Source organism: Myotis daubentonii, chromosome 2 (genome assembly GCF_963259705.1).
Source record: "Myotis daubentonii chromosome 2, mMyoDau2.1, whole genome shotgun sequence".
Taxonomy (NCBI): domain Eukaryota; kingdom Metazoa; phylum Chordata; class Mammalia; order Chiroptera; family Vespertilionidae; genus Myotis; species Myotis daubentonii.
The window spans coordinates 37013489-37025768 of record NC_081841.1 but is presented as its reverse complement, the minus strand read 5'-3'; the positions used below and the strand labels follow the sequence as shown (position 1 = coordinate 37025768).

At 41.8% G+C, this 12280-nt stretch overlaps 1 protein-coding gene across 5 annotated transcripts in view; it reads right to left on the bottom strand.

Annotated features, from left to right (window-relative positions):
• The window catches only part of MRPS35 (mitochondrial ribosomal protein S35), a 32562-nt gene extending 23169 nt beyond the window's left edge, over positions 1–9393 (bottom strand). The window contains exons 1-5 of one of the 5 annotated variants that reach the window (XM_059682464.1): positions 9220–9390; positions 6762–6883; positions 5568–5614; positions 4099–4266; positions 2707–2767 (exon numbers count right to left, since the gene is read on the bottom strand). In XM_059682464.1, coding sequence (XP_059538447.1) covers positions 2707–2767; positions 4099–4242 — 205 coding nt within the window. In that variant the 5' untranslated portion in view covers positions 4243–4266; positions 5568–5614; positions 6762–6883; positions 9220–9390. Of the gene's footprint in view, positions 1–2706; positions 2768–4098; positions 4267–5567; positions 5615–6761; positions 6884–8676; positions 8696–9219 lie in introns of those variants that run through there. The other 4 variants (XM_059682463.1, XM_059682462.1, XM_059682461.1 and 1 more) reach the window with 4 other exon arrangements.
• Positions 9394–12280: the final 2887 nt, after the last annotated feature.

Below are 12280 nucleotides of genomic sequence, written 5' to 3'. Positions count from 1 at the left end.
TGGGCGTGCAGACATCTCTTTGAGATAGTGATTTCATTTCCTTTGAATAAATCCCAGAAGTGTGGTTGCTGAATCATATGATAGTTCTATTTTTAATTCCTTGAGAAACTTCCATACTGTTTGGCATAGACACTGTACCAAGTTACATTCCCATCACCAGGAGGACAAAATAATTCCCTCACCAACACTAAACTCTCTTTTGTCTTTTCTCATAGTCATTCCAACAGGTATGAGGTGCTAAGTCACAGTATTTTGATTTGCATTTCCCTGATGATTAGTGATGCTAAACACCTTTTCATGTAACTTCAAACATTTGTACCTCCTCTTTGAAAAACGTCTACTTAGTTCCTCTGTCCATTTTTAAATTGAGTTATTTGTTTTTTGCTGAGCTGTATGAGCTCCCTATATATTTTGGGTATATTAATCCCTTATCAGATATATGATTTGCAAATATTTCCTCCCAATTTGTAGGCTGCGTTTTCATTTTGTCGATGGTCTTTGCTTTGCAGGAGCTTTATAATTTGATGTAGTCTCATTTGTTTATTTTTGCTTTTTTTGGCCTTTGCTTTCAGTGTCAAATCCTAAATAACATTGCCAAAAACAGTATCAAGGAGCTTACCCTGCCTCCTCCCCCACAAACCCATTTTCTTCTAGGAGCTTAGTTTCAGGTGTTACATTCAAGTCTTCAATTCATTTTGAGTTGATTTTCTTGTTAGGTGTAAGATAGGGGTCCAGTTTTATTCCTTTATGTAGCTACCCAGTTTTCTTAACATCATTTATTGAAGAGACTATCCTTTTCCCATTGTATATTCTTGGCCTCTTTGTCATAAAAATTAATTGACCATACATGAGTGGGTTTATTTCTGGGCTCTTCATTCTGTTCCAATGATCTGTTTTATACCAGTAACAAACATACTGTTTTAATTATGACAACTTTGTAATACAATTTGAAATCATTGTTCTTCTTAAGGTTGCTTTGGTTATTCAGGTTCTTTTATGGTTCCACACAAATTTTAGTATTGTTTATTTCTATTTCTGTGAAAAATGCCATTGGAATTTTTATAGGAATTACACTGAAGCTATAGAGGCACTATGGGCATTTTAACAATATTAATTCTTCCAATCCATGAGCACAGACTATCTTCCCATTTATTTGTGTCTTCTTCAGTTTCTTTCATCTTGGTGCATAGATCTTTCACTTCCTTGATTAAACTAATTCCTAAGTTTAATCTCTGCCCCTGCCCCCCTGCCATCGCCGGCTCCACCCCTGTCCAGGCCTAATGCCTGTGGCTGAGGCATCAGGCCCGGGCAGGGGACCCCCAGCGCCCTATAATCATCGACTCCGCCCCTGCTCCCCACCATCGCTGGCTCCACCCCTACCCAGGCCTAACTCCTCAAGGTGTTAGGCCTGGGCAGGGGACCCCTCAGCTCAGATTGCAGCTGGGAGCCTACATATGCAAATTAACTGCCATCTTTGTTTGGTTAATTTGCATACTAAGCCGACTGGCTGGTGGGCGTAGCGAAGGTACGATCAATTTGCATGTTTGTGTATTATTAGGTTTTGATTCCTCTCTCTTTTGTTTTTGGTGAGTCTAGCTCAGGGGTGGGCAAACTTTTTGACTCAAGGGCCACAATGGGTTCTTAAACTGGACTTAGAAGAAGGAGCTGCGGCCGTGTTTCCCGACGTTGCCATGTTAACACTGCTGCTGGTGAAGGTGCGGAGGGGAGAGCAAGAGAACCCTCCGCTCTTTCGGCTCCGCGGGCCAGATAGAACAGCTGAATGGGCCAGATCCGGTCTGTGGGCCATAGTTTGCCCACGGCTGGTCTAGCTTATGGCTTGCGTATTTTATCTTTTCAAAAAACCAGCTTTAGTTTCATTTATCTTTTCTATTGTGTTTTTTTTTAGTCTCTATTTCATTTATTTCCACTCTGATCTTTGTTATTTCCTTTCTTCTACTAACTTTGGGCTTAGTTTGTCTTTCTAGTTCCTTAAGGTGTAAAGTTAGGTTATTTGAGACCTTTCTTGTTTCTTAATCTAGGCATTTATTGCTATAAACTTCCCTCTTACAACTAACTGCTTTTGCTAAGTCTCAAAAGGCTTGGTATGTTGTGTTTCCATTTTCATTTATCTCAAGATATTTTTTCGTTTGTCTTTTGATTTCTTCTTTGACCCACTGCTTGTTCAGGGCATGTTGTTTAATCTCCATGTAGTTGTGAATTTTCCAGTTTTCTTCTTGTAATTGATTTCTAGTTTCATACCACTATGGTCAGAGAAGTTGCTTGATATGATTTCAGTCTTCTTAAGTTATTAAGACTTGTTTTGTGACCTAACATGATCTATTCTGGAGAATTTTTCATGTGCATTTGAGGAGAAAGTGTATTTAGCTGCTGTTGAATGGTGTATTCCATAAATGTTAAGTCCCCCTGATCTAATGTGTAGTTTAAGTCCAACATTTCCTTATTTTCTTCTGTCTGGATGACCTATCTATTGTTGAAAGTAGGGTAGTGAAGTCCTCTACTATTATTGTATTGCTATTTCTCCCTTCAGTTCTGTTAATATTGCTTTATATATTTAGGAGCTCCAATGTTGGGTGCATAAATATTTACAAACATTGTATCCTCTTGATGAATCAATCCCTTTATCATTAGAAATCTGATTCTTAATATTGTGTTCAAAGTCAATTATGTTACAAAATCACCACTTACCTTTAAGAGCTTCACAATGCTTTTTAATTGCTACAGGAGTCAAATGCAAAAAATTGGGGATCTAAAGTAGAAAATTTAAAGGATAAATCAGCCAGCTGTCTTAAAAACATGAAAAAAGATAATTTGCTCATACAACTAAATTATAAGCTCAACAAGCCTTATCATAAATAAAATGAGGCAGTTTCTTACAATATTGTCACAGGTGTTGTGAATTCAAGAAATAAATTCCTGCTTAGCCAGTTTTGCTCAGTGGTTAGAGTGTTGGCCTGTGGACTGAAGGATCTTGGATTCAATTCTGGTCAAGGGCACATACCTCCATTGCAGGTTCAATCCCCGGCCCAGGTCAGGGCACATGCAAGAGAACCAACAGAGGTGTCTCACATTGATGTTTCTCTCTATCTCTCCCCCTCCCTTCCACTCTCTAAAAATCAATGGAAAAAACATCCTCAGGTGAAGATTAACCAACAACAAAAAAAAATTCCTTGAAATATAAATTCAGTACCAAGTATTTTAAAATGACAACATTCAAAAAAATTAGCATTATTTGTATAGTACTCTTCCTGTTATGAATCTACAGGTGTACATATTTCCCTTACAGAACTGAAAGGACACAGATTATTATTTAATCACTAGAGGCCCGGTGCACGGGTGGGGTCCCTCTGGGTGGCCTGCAGGGATTGGGCTGAAACCCAGTCCAACATTGCCTGCGGTTCCCACTCATGCTGGTCCCACTGTGCCTGCCATCCCGACCAAAGGGAATGGGAGGGAGGGGGAGAGACAGAGAGAGTAAAACATCAATGTGAGAGAGACACATCCATCGGTTGCCTCCCGTACCCACCCTAACCTGGGGCCAAGTATCCAGTCTGCAGCCTGCAACTGAGGTACGCACCCTTGACCAGGAATGAACCCAGGATCCTTCAGTCTATGGGCTGACACTCTATCTACTGAGCCAAACCAGCTAGGGCAGTTACATCCTTAAATGCCTAGGATTCTTTTGAAGGTTTTTTTTTTACCACAGAAAATCAAAATATAGCATCTATTATTACCTGAGAAAAATTTTTAAATCAAACACAAGCCCAGTTGGTGGGGCTCAGTGGTTGAGAGTTGACCCATGCATCACTGGTTTGATTCCTGGTCAGGGCACATGCCCAGGTGGTAGGCTTGATCCCCAGTGGGAGGCTGAAGTTCCTCTCTCATCAATGCTTCTATCTCTCTCCCTCTCCCTTCCTCTCTCTCTAAAATCAATAAAAACATATTTTTTAAAAATAAAAATACCCATAAGAAGCTGCTATACACTGAACTTTGAAATATAAGAGGTATAAGGGCAGTGGGAGGAGGATCACTATTTATTTGAACAGAGGTCTTAGCTAATGAATCAGTAACTTATCTTACCTTTAAAAGTTCTAAATTTCCCTCCTTTGCCATGGGCACCCCCATTTTTACTGGGTAACCCATTCGAACAGGAAGAGGTACTGCAGAGGGTTTAAATGGTGCTGCAACGGGGTAGACACTAGGCCAATCCTGGTCAACAGCCATTTTCTCTGTCCTAGGAGGTAGTGCCTAAGAAACAAAAAACAGTTTAATATTTTAAATATAAATATGCATTTTAATTTTAAAGCAAAAGAAAACATGCAATTAAGAAAAACACTAGCAGATTTGCAACCTAGGTAAAATCTGACCTCCCACAAAGTTGCTGCTGCTCAAATGAAAAAATAACAAATCTACCTAAATATTTCTGTACTGTTTCCTCAAACCCTCTGGGGCAAGAGGGATGTCCCCTTTAATACAACTTCCATCACTAAAAGCATATCTATCTTATTTATTTACACAGACTTTTAGCAAAGTTTTTACATTTTATTTATGAAGGAGGTGAATAACAATATATTTTGAAATAATTTTTAAAACTCCTTTGATGGAAGTCAGAATGAGGTGACATAGAGAACTTGGAAATAAGTAAATTAAGGTTAAACTAACTGAATAAATACATAAGAAATTATATACCTTCCAGGCCCAGGGAATAACTACATGGTAGCTTAGTCAATCACAATCAATCTCTCTCTCTCTCTCTCTCTCTCTCTCTCTCTCTCTCTCTCTCTCTCTATATATATATATATATATATATATATATATATATATATATGACCTAATATGCAAAGTGTCCCCTCGGGAGTTTGACCGACCGGGAGTTCGATTGTTCGCTATGACGTGCGCTGATCACCAGGGGACAGCATGGAACAAAGGCAGGCCCTGGCTGGCAGCCACTAGGGACCCTACCCGTGTACAAATTTTGTGCACTGAGCCTCTAGTATATAATATACTCAATAGAAGGGGATGACCAGCATATGGTTTAAAGAGGCAAAATTTGGCAACACCTACCTAAGCAATACTAGTGTAGCATGTCCTGAAGCAGGTAATATTCCTATGAAAATGACTACTCTAGACAATTATAATTTGATGCCATTTAATGTCCAACTAATATACCTTTGTTTTGACTCCATGCCAACTGACTTTATAATTTGGATTCTTCCACAGAGATGCCCACAGAACAAACTAATATTCATGCATATATCCCAGGTTACAAGACTGTTACAAGCATCATCAAAAGTAATTCTATATTCTGGTTTAGGTACCTATTTCCTGGGAATACGTGGGTGAGTCCATCTCTCAAAGATGATCCATTCTCAGGATACTGACAAAGACCAGACCAAGACTAGAGTCAAGATTGTGATAGTCACCAAGTGAACACCCTCTTATGGACCTTTCTTGGGATGTACCCTCCTGCCACATTGTGAATACCTTCCTCACTTTAGAACTTCAGAAACCATTAAGATAACATATATTAGAGTATGTTAATTGTTCACCTTTCTTCTTGGTAGCCTTTCAAACCTGGATGTTCTTTCTGTTGTACCTAAAAGACAACACAATAGTTAGAGAATTTTATAACATGGATTTATTCAACTGATCGTGATCCCATGATCTGAATACAATTTAAAGTATTCAGTAACAAACAAAGAAACAATAACCCATTTTCTGTAAGCTGAGACTAAAATCATCTTAATGAAAATGAAATGTCAGAAATAGTTAAGAAAATTCCAGTTATTCAGATATAAAATGAAATCATCATATAAAGAAAAACTTTCAATTAATTCTAAGGTTCATAGTCAAATAAACTCACTTCCCCAAGTTAAAATATCTAGATAGAAATAAGTACTTTGTGCCTTTAAAGATAAATGGTTTGAAAGGTTCTAGTTTTAAGTATACCTGCTCATATTTGGAATTATTCTGGTCTTTCTACCAACAACAACAACAAAAAAAGAAAATTGTTAAATTTTTCCTTTTCTATTACATATTAGAACTGCCAATGCTACAATAACAAAAATCATAGCCATTCCTAATAAATCACATAACTGTAGAAGAGGGCAGATTACTTATATACAATATATACCTTTTAAAATATTATTGTATGCCTCTCTAAATAACTGTCTTGCTATTCTAAAATAATAATAGCTTTATTTATTGAGCACTTGCACATGCTAGATGCTGTGCTAAATGCTTTTCATTACCTCATTTAATGTTATTCTTCACAAGAACTGTGAGTACTATCATTATCCTTATCTAGAAGTCATTTACGGCCAAGAAAACTAAGGACCAAGAGTTGTGAGAGTAGCACAGCTCACAAGACTCTTCAGACTCTGAACCTCACATCACTTTCTTCACATCTCTAGCCTCATTCCCCTTCACAAGGCCCCACAACTACACTGAACTTCCCTTCAGTCTTTCTGAACTTTATGTTCTCTGCCTGGAATATGCTTCCCTCCCATCTGCTTGACTTCTGTCCCCACCTCAATTCATGTAAAATTCTTATTCATCCCTCAGTGGTATATATCCCTTCAAAAGTTTTAGAGTGATATTGGGTACTAGAAATTAAGAAGGCAGCAAAGAACAAGAGAAACAAAGTTCTTACTCCCACAAAATGGAGAGTCTGTCAAAATAAGACAACTATTTCGTAAGTAATTTCAATAAATAAGCAATGATAAATATTAATGGAAACATACAGCAGGGGACCAGACCTAGTCAAATAGTTGGGGAAGAAGTTTCCTGAAGAAGTTGACTTTAAGCTAAACATCAAGGATGAACAGGAGGCAGCCCTGGGAACCGGCAAGTGAGAAAAGGTGTTCTAGAGAAAGAGAAGATGGAAAAATCAAAGTAAACGAATTTAATATGGTGGAAACTTCAGAAAAGAACAGAGAGTGCACTGAGAAAAGAGACTGGAGATATTTGATGGACATCTCAGATATAACACGTCATTGGCAGAGCTCTAGATTTTCTTCTTCAGTCTTCCCAATCCCTGTACATGGTATTGCCATTCATCCAATTATTCAGGACAAAAATCTAACATGCTTCCTGGAGACTGTTCCTCAAGCCCCATTTCAAATCCACCATTAAGTCCCATTAGCTCTACCATCAAAATGTGTCCCAAATTCAACCATAACAGCCTACTCCACAATTACCTCAACCCGAATCACCATCATCTCATTTGTACTACAGCAACTTCCAAACTGGTCTGCTGAGTTCCCCTTTTTCCCTCCTGAAGTTGGCTCTCCACACAGCATCACTGCCCTGCTTAACATCTTCCAGTGTGACCCCAACTTAAAATACAAGCCAAGCCAAATGCCCATAAGCCGTTACAAGATCAGGCCGTCACTCACCTTTCTTACACTAGAACTCTCCTCTTTGCTCACTTAGCTCCAGCCGCGCTGGCCTTTTCTCTGTTCCCTGACCACACCCATAAGCTTATTCTCACCCTGAGCCTCTGCACTAGCCATTCCCAGCGCCAACAATGCTCTTTCCCCACCTCAGCATGGTTCTGCTCAAATGTCACTTCCCCAAGGAGGGGAGGTCTTTCCAGACAGACTATCTATCTTATCCAACCCTATAGTCACTACTCCTCCAATTCATCATTCCCAACATCCTGCTTTATTTTTTTAAATGTATTTTATTGATTTTTACAGAGAGGAAGGGAGAGGAATAGAGAGTTAGAAACATCGATGAGAGAGAAACATCGACCAGCTGCCTCCTGCACACCCCCCACTGGGGATGTGTCCTCAACCAAGGTACATGCCCTTGACCCGAATCGAACCTGGGACCCTTCAGTCTGCAGGAAGACGCTCTATCCACTGAGCCAAACCAGTTAGGGCTTGCTTTATTTTTCTTCAAAGCACTAATCACTACCTTACATGGTGCTGACATTGTTTATCTATTTATAGTCTGACTTCCCTCAATGTATGTAAACTTCAAGAGGTAAAGGACTTTTGCTCTATTCTGGTATCTAGCACACAGTAGGAATCAAGTATTTACAGAATGAATGAAAAATTAAAAAGATGTGTTAAGCCCTAACCAGTCTGGCTTAGTGGATAGAGCGTCGTCCTGCGGACTGAAGGGTCCCAGGTTCGATTCCCATCAAGGGCATGTACCTTGGTTGCGGGCACATCCCCAGTGGGGGGTGTGCAGGAGGCAGCTGACCGATGTTTCTCTCTCACCGATGTTTCTAACTCTCTATCCCTCTCCCTTCCTCTCTGTAAAATATCAGTAACATATATTTTTTAAAAAAGCACGTTAAGACTATTAAGGGCCAATATAATACATTGAGGAATTTATCACTTATCTTAAAGCAATGAGGATTGCTTGTAGATTTTGAATAAGGGAGTGGCAAGATAAGATTTGCTATTTGAACACCTCACTCTGGCCGTTGTGAGAATGCAATGCAGGGAGCAACTGCGGAAATGGTGAAGCAACTGTTGCAGAAGCGAGAGATGGTGGCCTCGGCGGGGCTGTGAGCAGGGTTAAGGTCAGATCTTCCAGGAGGCAGCACGGGTAGCACCTGGTGTAACTGGACAGAGCTGTCCTCCCCTCCCGCGGGCTCCGCCCCGATGCTCCTACAGAACCCCATTCTCGCTTCTTGTTAGGCACCTCACACTGAGCAGTCAGCGTTCACAAATGTCCTCGATTCCTTTTCACTGATTCCTCCAGGGCGGGCGCGGCGCCAGGCACCCCTGCTCTCTCTGAGCGAAGGTCACCTCCAAGGCTGTGAATGAAGGTCATCCCATTTGGCGGCATGGAGAGGCCTGGATTCAGAGCTGCAGTTTGTCCCGGGGCAGCTATGTTTCCCTTAACACTTGAGAAAACCGAGGTTCAGCACCCCTGGAAACGCTGCCGAGCACCGTCACTAGAGACCCGTGCCGGCGACCGCGGGACAGGCACCGAAGCGCGGGTCCCCGGGAGGGCGGGGCAGGCTCGTGGCGCGCAGAGGCCCCAGCGCAGCAATCCGCGGCTAGGAACGGGGCGACACCCGGGCGGCGGGCAGACCACAGGCACGGCTTTCCCGCCAGGCGGCAGGGCCAGCAACACCCCGGCCTCCCCCGGGCGGCGCAGGTTCCACCGCGGCGGCCTCCAGGGGTCCGATATTCCGCCCTCACCTCCCCCAGAGCCCGGAGGCGCGCGGCAGACACTCACGCGGGCGTGGGTTCCCGGGGAGAGTGGTGGGAGACGCTGCGGTGGAGAAGGCACGCAGGGTCCTGGCCCCCGGCTGCAGGCGCCGCCACGCGGGGAGCGACGCGGCCGCCATGGCTGCGGAGACGGCAAGCCGGGCAGGCCACGCGCGATCCCGCTCTTGGGGGGCAGGCCTGAGGCCGCTACCGCGCATGCTCGGGCAGGGCAAGCACGATCCCGTTGGTCAGGGGGCGGGCCTGAGGCCGCTACTGCGCATGCTCGGGCAGGACAAGCGCGATCCCGTTGGTCAGGGGGCAGGCCTGAGGCCGCTACCGCGCATGCTCGCCCGCTTTGCCCCGCCCCTGGGTGCATAAACAGGAAACACGTGGGCCTGGGAAGTCAGCGCCAGAGTCAAAAGTGCACCACAGAAAAGAGAAAAAAAAAGTCATGAAAAGGAAGCAAAACGCTTAAAGGATATATCGAAGCAGGCAGTCCAAAGACAATTGCAAATAATGATCATAAGGTGATGGAGAAATGTCGCTCACAGAGGGCAGGTGTGCTCTGGGTGGGACCCCATATGGCCCGGGTCTACCCTAGAGCCCTGCTCATTTGCAATGGCTGCTTTTCTACAGGTTCTTGCATTAAAGAATGTGTTCAGCTAGTGCAATGGACACATTCCAAGGGGAGAGGCAGTATCTGATAGTTAAAAGGATACTTGACTTTAAAACTTGGTTTCCCCATTTCTAGGCTGTGTGGGCCTAATCTAGTTAATATAGACAAACATCTGGGTACAATATTGGCCTACAATGAGTGTTATGTCCTCACTGGATGTAACTGTTTTCAGTGATTTGGTTAGTTCGTTTGTAGATGAGTTTAGAATTACAAAAATTCAGTATTCATCAGGACTTAGAATATAATGGTCATTCTTTCATTAGTTTTTTTTTTTTTTTTTTACCCTAGGATGAATTAACATACAACCCTTAATAAAAATTATTCCCTATTTTTTTCAGTTGGTATGTATAATATTTAATCAAAGTACAAAATTATAATAACAACATGGAACAAACACAACTGACTCTTGGTAAGCATATAACTGGTGGAGCAGAAGTATGCTGGTGTCCCAGGGTATTCTATCTATGAGCATTCAGTGCGCATGGGCATCAATCAGTATGTGATGGGAGTGGGGTTGAGGTGGGGGTGGGGGGAATAGCATGATAGGGACAAGTATTTGTTAACGTGTGTGTTTTATTAATCCTCACCGGAGGAGGATAGCAACTGGGACCCTTCAGTCCTCTGGCCAATGCTCTATCCAGTGAGCCAAATTAGCTAGGGCAAGGAGAAGTATTTGTAATAATCACCATTCTCATCTCTTTTGGCCTCTTACTATCCATTATTGTTACAAAGCAGAAGTATCAGATGTATTAGTTTTCTAGAGCCGCTGTGACAAATACCACAAACTAGGTGACTTAAAACAACAGAGATTTATACTCTCACAGTTCTAGAGACTAGAACTTCAAAATCCAGGCATAGGCTGGGTTGGTGGTTCCTTCTGGAAGTTCAGAGGGAGAGTCTGTCTATGCCCCTCTCTTAGCTTCTGATGATTGTTGGCAATCCATGGCATTCCTTGGCTTGTAGACACATCACTCCAATCTCTGCCTCTATCTTCACATAGTGTTTTACCTTCTCTCCTATTTTTAAGATGAAAAGTATGGTGTTTTAACAGATGAATATGGAGTTTGAACCCAGGCTCTGCTTTTTTTGTGATCTTGGGCAAGTCCACCTAACATCCCTGAGCTTCAATTTCAAAGAAAATAGAAACAATAATATCTTCCTCAGGACCATTGTGATTGAGTTATATTTCAGAAGGTGTAATATAAATGGTGGCCATTAGAATTAAGCTGAGTCAATATAGCAGCCAGTTTTTCTCTCTTGAGTTTGTATATTTTAGTATAATAAAGTGCAAGGCCTATACCATAGAAATTTAGGGACGAAAAAATATATGAATCATTATAAAATTAATTTTCATTCAGAGAATTCTCAATTTCTGAGTAAGATGTTAAGAGACTTAGGTCCTCAGTCTACCTTCCTATGCTTTCTGTCTTTTGTTTATTCCTTCTCTAAGAGTAAAGTGGATAGATATGATTAAAGTTAGTGGAGCCAGAGAAACACTTATTGTTTTCCCAGGCATCAAGTACAATGAAGTTCATTCTATATTAATAGTTAAAAAAAATCATTTGCAATGCTATCAACAGGCAATAATAATAACTGGTTCATGCAGTGTAAAGAGTAAAGCATACTCTGGCCAGTGTGGCTGAGTTGGCTGGCCATTGTCCCATGCACCAAAGGGTTGTCAGTTCTATTCCTGGTCATGGCACATGCCCCTGTTGTGGGCTTGATTCCCAGCAAGGAGCATGCAGGAGGCAGCCAATCAATGTTTCCCTCGCATCGCATCAATGTTTCTCTCTCTCTCTCCTTCTCCCTTCCCCTCTTTCTAAAAATCATCAATACAAATATTTTTTTAAAAGAGTAAAGCATATACTATTGTGTACAAAGGAGTTACTAAGAATTACATAACTTTTCTGTTAGTGCCTCAGAACAGCAGGAGCAGGGCTGCCAGCAGATGGGACCAGGGGCCACGGCAGGAGGGGCCGGGCTGGGGCACAGAGGATGGGCCAAGACCCGCCCCTGTGCCCACTGCAGCCTCGGGCCCACAGTTCCTTTCAAGGTGCATGAATTTGTGCACTGTGCCCCTAGTAGTTTTTATAATATTTTTTCTTCCAGGTTTAAGATTTTTAGATAACTTTTTTTTAATAAAGCTAATTGATTTTTTAAGTTAAAAGAATTACATAACTTTTTAATTGGAAAAGAACTTAATGTGCAACCACTTACTATGATAAAAATCTTTCCTTCAGCCTTCATGACCAAATATCCCAACATACCTATTGTAGAAACAAAACTGGTTTCATAGGCATGTGACTTGCACTTAGAAGGGCCCTATGCTTGGTGAATGCTCTGCTGTGCATCTTGAAATTTTTAATAATTTTTGAACAAGGACCCCACATTTTCATTTCGCATGGGCATTACA